At 34.0% G+C, this 17,276-nt stretch overlaps 1 protein-coding gene across 4 annotated transcripts in view; it reads left to right on the top strand.

The window, feature by feature from the left end:
* The window catches only part of CNTN5 (contactin 5), a 601,944-nt gene that overhangs the window by 360,787 nt on the left and 223,881 nt on the right, over window positions 1-17,276 (top strand). For all 4 annotated transcript variants that reach the window (XM_068181456.1, XM_068181453.1, XM_068181454.1 and 1 more), the window contains exon 3: window positions 12,269-12,487. In XM_068181456.1, coding sequence (XP_068037557.1) covers window positions 12,269-12,487 — 219 coding nt within the window. The remainder of the gene's footprint in view (window positions 1-12,268; window positions 12,488-17,276) is intronic.

Here is a 17,276-nt window from a genome sequence, read left to right as displayed (position 1 = left end):
CAGGGTTTTGCTAGCAGTGATTTGGTCTGGAGAAAGGAGATAGCAAAGTAGTAAGAAGAACAGAGTGGGGTTTTGTAAGCTTTATAGGAGTAAGTTCCCAGTAAAGGTAATTGTTGGGCATTTGTGCTCTCAATCAATTCAGAAGCCATGTGGTGGATGTAAGCTCAGCTGTCTCAGTGTAACTGTAACAATAACCTGGTGCAGAAATCTTTTCAAAGAGATTTTTTGAATAAAAACTTACTACAAATACAGCAATGTATACAAGCAAGAGACTGAAGCAAGAAAAGCTGGTGGAAAATCTTACTACAAATATAGCAATGTATGCAAGCAAGAGACCTTTCTTTTCTTCTGCAATGTCGATATAGAAAAATTTGTGTTGTCTTCCAAACAGACAGAGATTTCTATTCTGGGACCTTTGAACATTTACACAGCCCATAGGTAAATTTCAGAATTGTCACCATTGCCTGGTGTATTCAGATTTCAAAATTTTAAAAACTACCTTAGAGAAAAGTTTTCATTCAAAGGTCAAGCAATGTTTTAAATTACTAAGCACAAGAGATCTGGTGTTATTGTTTCAGTCTGAACCATGTATTTTTAGAGGTTAAAGTAATAGCAGCAGCTGATATATATTTTTTTTTCTGTGTTAGTGAGTGCTCATCAATAACCTAATGGCCATATCTGATTCTACAAAAAAAGTAGGTGTTTTTGTGAAGTACCATACAGTATATCTGCTGGTGTAGAATTTTGATCCTTTTTAGAATTATTTGCTCACCTGTATTCATGGTCTGGGTGCAATCTTGTCCATATAATTCTTTATTAACTCTAGGGATACTATGCTGGTGACTGTGTATTTTTTCCTGTTTCTGTTGTTGCCAGTTATAAGAAAGTTACAAATGTAACCAGACAGATTTTAATCTTTTTTGCAAGTATCATCAATATATTGTGATTCTTTTAACTTCTCTACTTTCACTATATCAGATTTTCTGATTCTCTTCATTCATTCAATATTCCCTTCTGCTCTACTCCGTTGGCAGGAATAAAGTGATTGTGAATTGCAGAGGGGAGAGAAACAACTGAGCCACTTTCATTTTCTTTTTAAGTCTATGTATCTTCCATAACCTAAAATTTGACAGTTTCTCTCCTGTACTTATTTATTCTCTTTCTTTTCTTAGTTCCAATGCTGTTTGGAGTCAATCATCTATGGGGAATGTGAGAGGATTAAAAAAAAAGAAAGTTATATCGAAGTTTAAAATCCTGCAGAGATTTGCCTTCGTATTTGGTTCCACTGGCTAATAATGAACATAAACATGAAAAACTCTCCCATTTTAAAAAGTTGTATTTTCAAGTCTCTGAGCTTAGGCAGAGTGAACAAGAATTTTCAGTCAGAGGGCCTTCTCACTTATTCCTTTGAAGAGATAATGGAGATTGAAACAGTTGGATAAATGCAAATCTTGTTAAACAGCACAAGAAATGAATGAACCTCTTTGATTCTGCTGCCCACAGGATCAGACCACAAAGTTTATTCCCACAAACTTTCTGCATCCCAGAGTTCCCTGACAGAAGACAAAGGAGGGAGGATGAAGAAATCCAGCATCAATTGATCTTAAATGACACTTGAAAGAAACAGTCCTTCCCTGATGCCACCTACCAAGTTCTTCAGAAATTCAATTTGCTTTCTATGTTGACAGCTAAAAAGCACAGGCATAGAAATATCTGACCCACACAGATACCATACAGCAGCAAGGATAAGAGCTTTTGCTCTCTTTGAGAAAGCCTCTCAAAGGTGTTAAATTGTAAGAAAGGAAGCAAAAAAGTTCAGGCTTGGGAAAAATGAGAGAGCCAGTTGTATGCTCTAAAATTTCTCTGCTTAAGTTCCCTTCCTCTAGAGGAAATTGCTAACATGTAAACAAATTAATAATAAAATACAAAATTTTTTTTTGTTCATCCTCATGGAAGGCCGTAGGGAGATAATCCTTAGAACCTAGTTCTACCCATCGATACACAAGGGATGTAAAATTAATTAAAAAGACATGAGGAAAAAATATATTTTAATCCTTTCAGATGTGTCTTTATGGCATTTTCCTGTAGGACAGGAGGACCAGAAGCTCAAATAGAGTTTAAGAATGAGATATTAAAACAGTAAATGTCAAAAATGTAAACCTTTTTCACACAAGAATAAAATTTTAAAAGTATGTCTAGGAACTGTCTGTATGTCTGATGCAAGTCAACTTGGTAATTTAAAATATTGATTGACCTTTGAGTGAAGACCTTTTTCTAAGGTAGTTTGCAAAATTTTGAAATCTGAATACCCAGGGCAACGGTGACAATTCTGAAATTTACCTATGGGCTGTGTAAATGTTCAAAGGTCCCAAAACAGAAATCTCTGTCTGCTTAGCAGACAACACAAATTCTAAATTTCGCACATGTAAGAAGCACATATTAAAAATACAGGTTTCTCTTGCTAAAATCAGGAGACCAAAGTGTCAGAATTATGACATAGGTGACCGGTGTGTGCACTGTGGTGGAGGTTTTATCGTCGCAGATCTGTGGACTCCAGTCTGAAAATAAATAAAAGAGAGTGACATGAAGTTGACTTTCTTGTGTAATTAGGTCCACAAATTCAACCTGCTTTGGAGATAAATAGAGATTGGCATTAGGCTAAAAAAGATTTTATTATGTTATTGCACAGTTGAATTTCCCCCTATGCTTCATTAGAAGTTATTGTAACTTTCTTCCCTCAAGCTACTTTGCATCAAAACTGAGTAGAAATACTTTGTCTCTAGGAATCATGTGCCTGGAAATGTGTCCCAAAATATGCCCTCCCTTTTTGTGACTGATAGGTCTTGTCTGACTCTATGATACACTAGCTGATACCTCCCAGAATAACAGTTCTCTAGGCTTTATTATTTCAAAGTAAGAGAAATTTCAGGTAGGAAGAGATTTTTCTCTATGATGATTGACATTCATTGTCGTTTAGGTATGCAAAACCATAGGGAGGAACATAAAACCCTCAGAATGCAAATTCCCTTGAAATGACAAGGTTTACTGATTCACTATCTTTTCTTTATGGAGTGGATTTTGAAATGAAAGCTATAACCTCAGGCTTCAAAACAGACACACTAACTGTGTTTACTGTAAAGTTCCACATACCAAATAGATGATTTGGAATAAATCTTTCTGTTCAGTGTTATTCATACTTAAAAATTTACTTATATGACAGCAGTAAATTAGGATGTAGCGGAAAGAACTATTATAAATTCTCTTTGAAAGATATCTACATTTAGTCAACCTTGATTGATTTAAAAATATTTTTTATTTAAAAATTCAAGCTATATTCCATGTCTATATATTTGAAACTACTTTTGAAATGGAAATCAGGTATAAATTCAAAACAATTCAAGACATGACAAGTCTTTTCTTACTGTTGCCCATGTGTACTCCTGTAAGTCCTTGACCAAATAATGCTACTTTGAAATGCAGTTTGGATTTTTTTAGAAAAGTCCTCTGTGGTGATTTCTAAAATCAACTTTGCTGATTTTTTTTCTGCTGTATTTTGCATTTTCATTGCTTATTCACTTGATGTACATATAGAGGCCAAGTGTGTCTGTCATGCTATTTCAGTGCTGGCCCAACTGCAGTAAAATTGCATCTGCTGCAGTGCCAATGCTTACAGATTATTTGTTTTTCACACAGCTTTTTCTAATGCATGTATAGATTTTATTAGAATTTTGCATGAAAATTTATAATACTTTTGTTTGCTGGGTTAATTTTATTTTTAGACCTTTTGTTGCAATCAGTGATAAGAAAACATTCTTTTGTTCCAATTTTGTAAATGTCTTATCATGTATCTCTTCTTTTAAATTCCTAATTTTAATGCTTCAGGATGACTTTAGTGAAACACCAGGCAAAGAACCCATGAGAATTTCTTTGGAGCTGTAACAAGTCATTGACTAGTCTAAAAAGAGGTGTGTGGCTGCCCACTGCTGGATGGAATGATGTTACAGGGCATTTCCTTGGGCTGCATTATGATATTGTCATATCATTTTGAATGTGGCTCTTCATTTGAGAATGCAGACCTCCCGTCCATTCTCCTTCAAACACCCTGTAGAATAAAATTGTGAAGTTTCTCTGTAATGCTGAGATCTTTTATTTGTAAGTGTAATATGTAAAGCAGTTATAATCTGCCTACTTTTTTGTAACACATAATATTTTCCCTCTTGTATGTTAACCATTATTCTTAGTCACAGGAAATTTATATAATATCTTGTCAAGTTTGCTCAAATATGCTAAGCTTTTTTAATATATATATATATATATATATATATATATATATATATATAAGAAAAATAACTAAAAATTGCAATAAATATATATGGCACCTATATGTTATTGACATTTTTGACACCTCTGAAATGGATCCTTTAATTTTCTAAAAGTTATTGAAAAGGCAACATTATTCCAAATAGCCCCATATCCCTAAAACTTGTTGCTGAACTTGAAAATTAAAGTCTTAATTTCTAAACTTTAGGAAATCACCAGCTAGCTAATTATTAAACTGCACTTATCACTGTTTCTGTGTGACAACACAGTTGCATTAGGAAATTATATTAGTGCTCCTATTACTATCTTGAAATAATTAATTCTTTGTTGGAGATCACCTGTACAACCTCTCTTTTTCTCATTGTAAAGGACTGTATGAACAGCTCAAGTCTGTGTCCTTCAAAGAGCTGCTAGTCTGTCTCATTGACTGCATCTTTTTGATGACTTTCCTTTGAATTTGCAAACACTTCATTGAAGGTGCCAGGGTCACCACCAGAACAGGCTTGCACTTGGAAATTGCACACAAGCAGGCACCAGACCCTGTGGTTAAAACCAACCCACTGCTATGAATAAAGAATAATTAAGAATCACATCCACAGATTGTGGGGTGTTCATAGCGTGCAGATGTGCCTGTGTTACGGATTTACCCTATGAGTATACAAATGCCTGCACAGTGTGCTCTATTTCATTGCAAATCCTGGAGGAGTTTTTGATGTTTTTAAGGGTTTATGTCTTTCATCTCTATTGGTACATCTCAGACAAGAAAACATTATATGTTTTTGCATGTGCATTGGCATGGCAATGCTGTGTCCATGCAGGAGGACAGTGGAACAATACCCATCATAACCGGGTGGGGATTTTTTTATTTTTATTTTCTTTATTATTTTTTAAAAACAGTTCAGAAGTGACATAAAATAATACCTCCTTAACAATTTGCAGATCTAGGTGCCACTTTAAATATTAAAAAATACTTAAAAAATGTTTTGCATGACTATTTGTCCAGAGCACAAGAATGAATTTCACTCTATGTGTGTAAGAGTTGTTTAATTGCTAGCAATAGTTATTTCCATTGATAATACATCCAGTGATTAATTCACAGGATTCCTAAGGGAAGACTGAGCCACAAAAAGGTCTCAAAGATGCAAGCCAGGGTAAAGAGTGCACTGTAAAATATTTAGCAAACATTAAAGCAAACCACAAAGAACTACAGGAGGAGCCAAGGGTAGGAAAGAATATATTATCTGCCTCAAAAAAAAAAAAAAAGCTTTTAACCTGGAAGATAGATTTTTTAAAGGGAATTAAAGACTGTGTTTCCAATGGACACATAAACACACCAAACTGGGATAATATGTAAGGATGTGTAGCACAGGGAACAGAAAAACTTACATGACATTGTTTCCTTTGCTAATTGATTGATTGATTGCTTAATTGATTATTATGATTTTGACTGCTCGATGATGGTATTAATAAATCAGTCATGTTATTTTATATTTACATTTTATATTAAAATAGTCAGTTACAAATTTCTTCTTTCCTGTGGAGGGATCTGTTATTTTTTTTTTCTCCTAATATTGATATGCATATCATTGTAGGAAGGAAGAGATATAAATAAGGATTTCTCTCCATCTAATTACTTTAATTGATTTGTGCTGAAATAGTTGACCTTTAGTACTAGGTTCTCCCTTCACATTCAGAATTGACAGCTCACTCTGATGATCATCAGCCATGGGGAAAATAAGTTAAGATTTCAATTAAAAGCATGCAGTGTAGGCTAATCTATGGATCTCACATTAGTAATGCTCCGTGCTTCCCTGCTAGAGAATATGTATCATGTTTGGGCTGAAAAATATCATATGGAAAGCACCTGAAGTACTACAGTGAAGTTAAAATTGACTTTAAAAAATGGACTTCAAATTCACAAACCAAACCAACATAGGAGTCTTAGAGCACGTGTTCATTCATGTAAACAAATTACACCTAGTCAATAGCACCTGTCTTTCAGGTCAAAGATCACAAGGTATTTAAAATAAGCTAATTCTTACATTGTATTTCTTGGGTGGCATGAGAGTAATGATGCTCTCAGCCATCTTCACTGTTTGCTTTAAATCTTCTTTTTCAGGAAAAACAGGCCTAAAACTCCTTTTTATTAGACAAACAGGCAGAAACAATCCATGCGGTGGTAAAGTGTCAGACACACCTGTGGTCTTTAAGAGTGCAAAAACCAGAAGTAATAAATGTTGAACTAGATGGAATGCACTAAATAATAGGGGTCTGTTGCTATTATTTGGAGTAAATTTTTTCTTCAATAATATCATTAGAAGAGTCTTCATAATGTTTTTTATTTTTTACGTCTAAAAAGCACTTTTCATTAGATTATTTCAGTGAATTTCAAAAAAAGGTGCAAAGCGCTCACTGAACATAACAACTGTGTTTGAAGCCTATGCTATGGCAGAAACACACCCTAGCTCATTTTATTCGGTATATTATATTAACATGCTTTAAATGAGACAACATTAAGTGTTTCAATAGAAAAAATATGACAATAAACTGAAAGCACTTTTCTCAGTTCAAAACCACTTCACTTTGGACAAATGCTGTTCCATAATTGGAATGTAATATTACTTTTATTATTTGTACTACTGCAGTCGGAAGCATTCTCTAGCAGAAGGTGTTCAGTATTAATGTACACTTTGTTTGCTTTGGTGTATGTCGTGTTGGATGCAAAGTGGGAATAATTGGGAATATATTGAGTAATCTATTTGCTGAATTATGAGTATGAAGTGGAAGTAAGATGAAAAATAGATTGTTTTTTGAGTAGAAAAGGAAGCAGTGACTAACTCTACAAAAGCATCTTTATATTATTCAAAATAATTCCTCATAAAAATTCATGACATTTAAATTAGCTCTAACAGTATAACATTCCAACAATGTTGATTCAATTGCTAATAGCCGCTGGAAATATTCTTTACTATCTCTGAGTCAATGTTTTAAGTCTTCAAATCACTTCCTCTTTGTTATTTTAAAGGAAAATAAAATATATCCCTAATTATTTTTTTCCCATGTCTGTCTACAATATTCTATGTCCTTAAATTTGATGCCTTGTATGACCAGATTTCTAAGAAAAGGACAAATTGTATAAAGTGAGAGTCTATTGCAGATTTTCAAGTTAAATTATCATACATCTTCCTTGAATAACGGACTACTGAAAAGCTCAATAGAACAATTTTTGGATTGAAGGTTTACTTTTTTTCGCAAAAGACCTGGCAAAAAATATTTTTTTCCCCAAAGAAAGACCACCTTGCATACAAAGCTTTTCTCCCTTTCTCATTGTCTATCATATCTGTGGTGAAAAGGGCTGATGAAGATCACCAACATATTTTCCTTGAGAACTTCTAGCTTCTAAGTCATCCCCCACTGCTTCTTTGGAAAACAATTCAAATTTCCTGATTTTTCACTCCTTTGCAGAAGAACCAAATATTTTGAACAGAAAAGACACAAATGAAGCTTGATTGATTTGTGATGAGAGAACTAGAGAAAAAGAGGCTCTTGGTGTAACTTATCACCCTCTACAACTACCTGAAAGGAGTTTGTAGCAAAATCAGGGTTGGCCACTTCTCCCAGGCAACTAGTGATAGGACAAGAGGACATAACTACAAGCTGCATCAGAAAATGTTCGGATTGGACATCACAAAGAATTTCTTTGCTGGAAAAGTGGTTTCTTTGCTAGAAAATGTTCAGATTGGACATCACAAAGAATTTCTTTGTTGGAAAAGTGGTTAAGCATTGGCATGGTTTGCCCAGGAAGGTGGTGGAATCAATGTCCCTGGGGGTGTTCAAGAAATTACTAGATACAGGACTTAGTGCAATGGTCTAATTGTTCTGTGATAGGTCAAATATTGGACTCGGTGGTCTTGGAGGTCTTTTCCAACATTTATGAGTCTCTACTTCTATGACTAAGACAATGGAGATCTGAAAAATTGAAATATTGACAACTTAGCTATTTATCTTAATTTCCTTTACATTCTGTGGCAAGAAGTAGCCATTTATAGAGACTGCCTATCATATCACATGCCATTTTCCTCTTCCTTCCTCTTCTGCCTGTAAAGTGAGCCCGGCCTCACTACCTTACGTGCTGACATCCAGAATCCAAATATTTAAAATGAGGTCTCCAATGAAGGTTACCATCTCATGATTTTGATGACTTTGACAATGCAATGTCAATAGACAATGTCAATAGACAGTGCAAAGATATTGTATTGTCTATTGCTTTGAGTGACATGTGGAACTGAGTAGTAACTTTGGAATAAAATCTCTTCCAGATATACTAAACCACCACAGTGGGAAATGCACACAGGAGGATCAGATGAACTAACCTGTTCTTGAGAAATCTACTGGCTTCCACTTAATTCTGGGGGTGGTTTTTGTGTTTGTTTGGTTTGTTGGCTTTTGGTTGAAGTTTTTTTGTATATGTTTTTGTTTAGTTTTGGTGATTTGCTGGGTCTGGTTTGGGTACTTTTTTGTTACAGTTATTACAATTTCATCAGAAAAATATTATTTATTCACATTTTGCTGTGTTTCAGTAGTGATCCTAGTTCTCATAGGAGATGACCTGGATGGACACCACAGATTTCTGCTATTCTTTCATCTCTCTCCCAGGTTATTGCTAAGCTACATGTCATTAAGTAGTCTAGGAGGAAACCAATGTGGATGCACAGACCAGGGAAGAAAGTATATTTCTGTTTAAAGACTTGAGGAGCATCGCTGATACGATCCACTTTACAGAATGAATGCACATATTTCCATAAGCTTAGAAGACTGAAAACTTCCACTGAAACAATGTAATTAAAAGTTACAATGAAAAAAATAGGTTATCATTCTTAGTGACATTTGATTAAACATGCTAGCTCGCAAAAATACACAAATGAAGGTCACATTTGCAAGTATTATAAGGCAGTCTACATTTTAATTAGATAGTTGAGAAATGTCAATGAGTTAGTAACTGACCAGGAGTCACTTATAGAAAAAAAGGAATAAAGGAAAACAAAACATCACACCAAAAGTCAGATTCCTTTACTCTCTATAAAGTTCAAACATTACAAAGACCGTTTTCAAAGAAATTTTGGGGTTGATTCAATGAATTTGCCTTGTAATTTTTCTCTGTTTACAGAAAGAATGCATTTTGGTCAAATTACTGTGTTTGAGCTTTATTGAGATATGATGTACCATTTAAAACAAATTATAAAGTATAACAGGGTAGTATTTGTGGTTTATATTTGTACCTATGGATTGTACCCAAGGAACTTGTGTCAACATTTGCTGTCTTGTGATTCCCTTTCCCTCTGAGTCAGCTTTGTTCTCGCACAACAGCACACATGAAAAAAAGTTAAATTTAACATGACATAGATATTACAAATTACAGGAATAAAATTCTTTCACATTCTCTTGGAATTCATATTTTTGTTTTTTCCTAAGAGCAAAAAAAAAACCCCTCAGTAATCAGTGGAAGACAGGGTCTCTATTACCTAGTGCACTGTTATTTACCTTGTTGTCTTAAGTCTGACCAATCTGACTGAAAGCAGAGTGTGCTGGAAATAATAAGAGATGCATGAATAATTTATTGAATTTTTATACAGATTCATTAAAAAAATACCAAAACTATATCAGTTTGCTGTTGGAAATTCATTAAGAAAATGTGCTCCGGAAATTAAAAGGAAATAGTCTATTTTAAAAGCGTCATACCACTGTTAAAATTACTATAAATCTGATAGTTCCAGTTCAAAGAAATATGAAGGCTAATCCAAATCACTGATTTTATTGTGGCTGGTTTCTAGTTGCTTGATATCTTTACCATTCAGGCCTGTATCTTCCTTATCTGTGTCTTCTTGCAGCTGAAGGAACCTTTTGGATGTTTTATCCCAAATAACTTATTTTTCAGAATGAGACCAGGAAAAAACAGAATTTCATAGTGAAGCTCAAGTATAGCAGCATTTTGAGAACTACTCATAGTAGTTATGATGAAATTTCTCAAGGATTTTTAGGGTAGACTAGTAAAGTAAAAATGCACATTAGAGAGTAATATCTATTCTCCAGCAGTTTAACTACTATGTACTTAAATAATGGAATATATAAATTTATTCTCCCAAATCTCAGATGTCTAATCCAAACCAAATTAAAGGAATAATTTTACTGTAAATAGTACTCCAATAAAAATATATTCTAATTAAGGCACTGTAACTAGGCAGTTCAGAAGTCTAAATCTCTGAAGGTGAATGCTCAGATTAGGAAGTAGGTTTTGTTCTCAGGTAAGTGTGTTTTCTGCTGCAGTTGTCAGTAATGATCACAGGCTACAGACTTTCAGTAAACAAAACAAGAAATATATCCTTATGTATAATTTATTAACCATTTGCAGTTATGTTTTACAAGAGAAACTTTACTCAGATACAGCATCCCCATGAGTATGACAGAGCAACTGGAGTCAGGGTAAAATTTCACATTGATCGCTAATCCCAGCCAAACAAAGCAATTATACCATAGAAAGTCAGAAAACAGATTACGTAACACTATCATTACTGCAGGACCTTTTCACCATGTCAAGTGACTTTTGTATTCTTTCCTTCTCTTTCCTCCCATGGTACTTTGCATTCATACCATATGAGATCTTGTAGATTCTTTTGTTCTTTCAAACCCTGAAACTACCACTTCAGAAGTAGTGTTCCCCACTCTGCTAGATAACAAAGAATTATAGAATTATTTTGTCTTTTTAAGCAGAACAAGAATTGCAGTCTTCTTAACTTGATGAGGCAGCACAGAGCAACTTCATTTCACAAAATTGCCTACACAACATATTTCAGCAAAAAGAAGTTGTCAGAACTATTTAAGTGTTGTTGAATCCTATTTACTAGAGTGGCTCATTGTGTTACATACACAAACAAAAGGAGAGTCACAGCCTAAAAATGACAAATGCTGCATACTATTCCAATGTGAAGCGAATGTCCGGTTTTTAAATATTTATCACCAGCAGAGATGATAGAAGAGTGATTTTTTTTCTTCTTGGCACTTCCAATTGTCCTCAAAAGATCTCTTCCTTCATAGGACTGGATATGCAGTCTGGATCCCTTCGCTTATCTCTGAATATATTTTTGAATGTTTTTCTCATCTCTTTAATATTGTTGCATTTTCAGGACAACTGATTTCAATGCTTCTGCTTGCTTTGTTCCTGCGGGTCTTGACTTATAGTTTTTAATCTATTGTAATGTAACTACTTCCTTTATACTTGACATTATAAAGGGACTGAATACTTGGGTACTATTCTTGTTTGTAAACACTGAAATTTAAATAGAGTCAGAAAAGGCAAAAAAGGGAACTTGAAGAGGCAGCAGAGGAGGTGACTTTAGCATATGTATCTTTTTGGGAAAGGCATTTGTGAATACAGGTACTCTTGGCCTGTTTAGCTAGCCTGCTTGATTTACAGAGTACTGTTGAACTGAGAGGCATATTTAGTTTCAGTCAGTGTTTCTGCATTGCATATACAAAGGGAAGGAAGAATGTGAAGGAAAGATGGTGATCTGGAAGACACTTTTCCACTTAGAGCTAGAAATATAGGGTCATAGTAATAGAATTAAAAACATTGAAAACTCATGTTTCCATAAGTAAGAAATTTAATGAATAACTGATTTCTATATTGTGAAGAAGTTGCAGGGAAATGTTTTTAGAGCTCCATGCTCCATGAAAATTCTTTTCAGAAGCTGAGTCTTTCATCAAGCCTGGTATGTTTCTGTCATTCCTTTTACAGATAAAACTTTTCTGCTTTTCTACTGCTTAACTAAGCATTCTTTTGCAAAGTGACAGACTTAGTCTCTATTCTGTGTTCACTTGTTGTTGGTTTGTTTTTTTTTTTGTTTTGTTTTTTTTTGGGTTTTTTTTTTTGGTTTTTTTTTTTTTTTTCCAGAGTATTCAGAAGCTGTTCCTGGTCTCCCCACATCATACGCTGCTATCCTAAGAATCAAATCTGGTAGTTCATCTTTAGCCTCATTTAATTCAAAGAACAGACCACGATTAAGCAGTCCTTCATTAGGAAGTGTATCTTCACCAGGCTGGAGAGGAACCACACAACATTATCACTCCCCGACAAACCTCTACCACTTCTCAGAGACCTTCAAACATGATGGTAAGTGTAGCTTCCCCCTCTAAAACTTAGAAACATTTTTCAAAATAGGTGTATTTTTGTCAGCTTACTTCAGTATTTCTCAGACATAATTTTGAATTTTATTAAATGTCACAAGGTGGAAGTGAGTTGCTTTCCTTTAGGTTCTTCAGGAAGGCCTTAAGGTCACCAGTTAAAATATCCTTTCTTAAAGATTCCTATGCAGAATGGTTTTATGGAGGTGTTGCTACATGAAAATAGCAAACCAGTGATTTGAAATTCCATGATGGCACAATTTCATCTAGTAGTAAAATCTAAGCCACTATTTTCTCCTTGGATATTTTTTATTTAATCATGAATGCCAGTAATGTAATTAAACATGAAGCAGAAATCTTATAAAACTACTTTTGCTGCAAATTATCTCTTCTGTGTAGTCAACTGGGTCATGCATGTACTTATGTGCATGCTTGGATACAGTTTCTGGTGTGATATGGTGTCATTCACCTCTAAATGTAATAATTCATAGGAACAATACATATTTTCCCATCTTTGGTTGCATTTTAAAAAGCCACATTTCTTATAACATTTCTTTAGTGACAATAATTACCTGAATTGCAGTCAAAAAAGATAGAAATCCAGAAGGAAAGAAAGAAAGGAAGGAAGGAGAGGGGGGTGGGGAGGGATGGAGAGATTAGAGGATACATAAGCATATTCTAAGTATATTCCTCATTTACATCTAAAGATGTAAAAGAGGGAAGAATGGTGATTAATAACTTGCAGTTTAATGAAATTCACACAATATCATGAGTGTGATAACAGGTTACTTTTTGTCTCAGCAAAGTCTTATTTTTTTCCCTGGAAAATGTCTTGCATGTATTGAAAATTACTGGTGTTTGCATGTGGTTTGTGTAGAAAAATGCTTATATATAATAATAAATATATTCCCTGAATAAAATTTGATCTAGAAAAAAAAAATTGAATTTATCAATCAGATAAATTCTGATTGGTACCATTTCTGGGATAAGGGCATGTTTCTACATTTCTCCTACCACTGTAATACTCTTTTAAGCAGTGACTAGAGTGAACTCAGTTTTTCCCCATTCATCAGACACTGATAACCTCATCCCTGACAACCTTTTAAGAGCAGTTTAAAATTAATGTCCATTATTAGAACTATGGTCTATTATCCTGATCTTTTACAGCATGAATGTCTAAAGAGTGAAGGAAAAAGCAAAAAAATACAGACTATTCGAATAATATAGTGCAAGCTAGAACTAGAAATCCTGGACATCTCCAGAAAGTATGGTGAGATCATACTTCTGAGATGATCATTGTACCATAGATATGATCTATGATTTAGGTCAACAATCATGACTCTTCTCAAAACACTGGGGCCACATTGCAGCTCAGCAGTTGAGATTTATCAGTTTTTCAGGAGCAAGTGAAAAACCACTGACTCTAGACAAAACTGTAAAAGGGCCATACCCCATAAGGCCTAATGAATGGGGTATTTGACCAAGAGAGGAACACCATTCTTCTAAATACTACATAAAATAGCCCTAGGAGACTTATTTCACTTACAGATCTTGGTATATCCAGCTGTGCAGACACTTGTAGAAACAGATAAATCTGAGTCACCTGATAATCTTTTAAAAGACCTTGATTAACTGAAATGCCTGCATAGCACAAGCATAGGTATGAGACAGTATTTAGAAAAGATCAGCACGTGACCAAGTAGGATAATCTGCATTATCTAAGAGGACTTGAACACATCTGTCATGGCAGCTGAATGTAACTTATTTTCTAAACCTCACTCAGTTCTGTTAATAACTTGAAGCCTGAATAAATATCTTTGATATTTAGAAACTGAGAATAAGGGACTATTTCAATTATCTGTCATTACACTGACTTGTATTTCTAATTTTCTTGATTTTGATTTAGCCTAAAGGTTTTTTTTTGTTTGTTTGTTTGTTTGTTTGTTTTTCTCCATTTTTACAGGTCTTGAAGTAAAGATATTCTAGTTATCATCCTATAACTGCTATGTGATGATACAGTTAAGTAGTCATGTTTACCAGCTAAGGCTTCTTAAATGAGGAAATGTTACAACATCCTGTGGTAATGAGACACCACTGCTTCAAGTGAGAGGACATTTTTAGGAGGAGAGAAAAGATGTTTTATATTATTATAATGTAGAATTTTTATAATTTAAACACCTAATATATGGCATAAATTCAGAAATTAAGCTTGCAATAAAAAAACAGCAAAAAATACTTTTAATAGCTGCTGAATTATGCCAGTTCTCAAGTGACTTCTCAAATGATTTCCCAGCAGACGTGTTCAAACACCTGACATGGCTTGTAATAAAGGTCCTTTTATACTGACTTGATGCTATTTCATTTGCACTTTCAATTCAACATGTGCTTTCTGATATCTTAAATTAAAAGAACTATGCTCTAGGTCACTGCTGACTTTATCTGGAATTATTTAGCGTAAACATGCAGCCAAGGCAATGCAGTCCTTCTCTTCAAACTATGTATCAATGTGTAAAGTCATGACTAAAAATTGTGAATAGAAAGTATGAATTATTCATAAAATACTTTTGAAGAATTATAAAACTGCAAACTCTTATATTTTCTTACTGTTCCAAATACTTTTGGAACTTCTGCAGTGAAGATAATTGAACTTAACCTTAAATAAGGTCTCTCTTTGTCCTTTCATCTTTGATTTGACACATTTTGCAAGGAAATGAAGAGCAGTCTGCCACTACTGAAAGTGTTTGAATCAATGAACCCCATGATATGCAAGATTCAAATCTAACTTTCGTAAAATGAGAATTCCTGTTTTCCCACCATCTGCTACATTCAGCACTTACCAGTCTGAATTATAGACACAAACTACTAATTTTTTTTCTGTTGCTAAAAATATTTGACAACATTGATTCATATGGCATGCAGTTTAGATATCATACACAAGCTAAATTTAGAACAGATTTATTTGTTTCAGAACAGAGAAAGCATTTTCTAGAAACAGTAAAATCTTGTATCATCTTGCTTAATAAGCAAATAAACATGTTTCAGAAAAGGTAAATCTGAAAATATGAGAAAATAATTTAATCTTCTTTGCAGTATAAACTTAATAATGTGTGTACAATGTTCAACCATGCAGCACACTAGAATCTATATATATACATTGAGGCCCATGTATCAGCCTCAGTTTATCTCAAAAGGATTCTCAAAGTTTCTCAGCTTTTAAGTTGACTGAAACACAGTTTAAAAATTGGACTTTTTTTTAGAAATGCATATGTTGCAAATATACATGTGTGTATATGTGTGTGTAAATATATATGTCTCTGCTTCTATATATGCAAAATAGTTGTTGCACATTTCAGCCATCTTTGTTAATTTTAAAATATGTTACATAGAGTAATCTCTGGAACATATTTTGCCTTGATGAATTTGTGGGCTTCTTTTTTATTATATTGAGATTTTGAAATATGGGATATTTTGACATATGACAGTGGTATTAAAATGAATAGTAATTTTTTATTTCTTAAGTGTAAAGGTGAAAGATTATATCATCGGACCTACTTCTAAAATAAATATTACCACTAAAGCTAAACATTTTTTTCAGTGTTTAAACAAAAAACCAAAATAGCTTCTAGCTTTTATCTGGGGAAAGCAATAAGTATCCATTTAAATCCATGTGAATATACTTCTAAAATATTTCTGAATATACTGAACAGATTAAACTGTCTGATTCTGTGATAACAAAGGTAATCAGATGATCCTTTAGAGTCATCACCTGAAGTTCATACAACAAGCATAAGCTGTAAACCAAGAAAGGAAAGAGAGAAATTCAAAAACAAGGTTAATAGTGAGTAGCATCCACCTATACCAAAAAGAATCTTTCAATTTGTAGGACCAATTTGAAATGAAACCACTTCGGTTAATTTTATTTACTTCTACTTATATACAGATTTCAGCAACATGTATAGCCTTAACAACAATTTCCTCAATCATATTAATGTTTCTTGAACACATTAACACCTAGGTCATTGGAATGTCGTTTGGTCTGCATCATGTCAAGTAGGTACTTTTCTGGATAGGTCCTGTATGCAGAGTAAAATCATCTGTATTTTAGGATGGAAGGTCTGTTAGTGATCCCTCATTTTAGGCTGCTTTAGAAGTTCTATCATTTTACCTTCCTTGTGTAGCTTTTCTTTATAAAATTTTTCCATCTCTACATTCATTCAAGAAATCTTTGAAACATGGGGGTGGAAAATAAGACAATAGAAAAACATTCTTCCTGGTCCTGTAAAAGGTGCTTCTAAAGGGATATGAGTAGAAGAAGGGGAGAAGACCTGAAGGAATACTTCCTTCCCCATAAACAAACACTGCCTGACCATATTCCCTCACATAACATGTCTGCTGTTTCTTCCCTCCAGTAGCTCAGACTGAGAAGATGGCTCGATGACTGATTAGGCCAGTCATGTATCTTGGAGGGTACTTATTGAAGAAAACATTGCTAATAGCTAAATCTCTTTTCCTCTTTAGAAAGTACAGCACTTAGAATTATCCGACTAAAAGTTATAATGCCAGTGCAGCTCTAATGCAGGAGTTTGAAGACAGTCATATTTCTTTCCTGCCCACCTCTGTGTTCCAGGAATTAATTCATTTTCTCAGTGTATTAATTGACCTGGATTTTTATCAACAATGACGACAAGAAAGCAACTGTTAAGGAATTACACTATTTCAGTTGCTACAGGATTTAAAGTACAGGAAACTTTATTCTCATCTGCAGTTTGTTGTTATGA

This window comes from Anomalospiza imberbis, chromosome 2 (assembly GCF_031753505.1).
Source record: "Anomalospiza imberbis isolate Cuckoo-Finch-1a 21T00152 chromosome 2, ASM3175350v1, whole genome shotgun sequence".
Classification (NCBI taxonomy): Eukaryota; Metazoa; Chordata; class Aves; order Passeriformes; family Viduidae; genus Anomalospiza; species Anomalospiza imberbis.
This window is presented reverse-complemented; position numbering and strand designations above follow the sequence as displayed.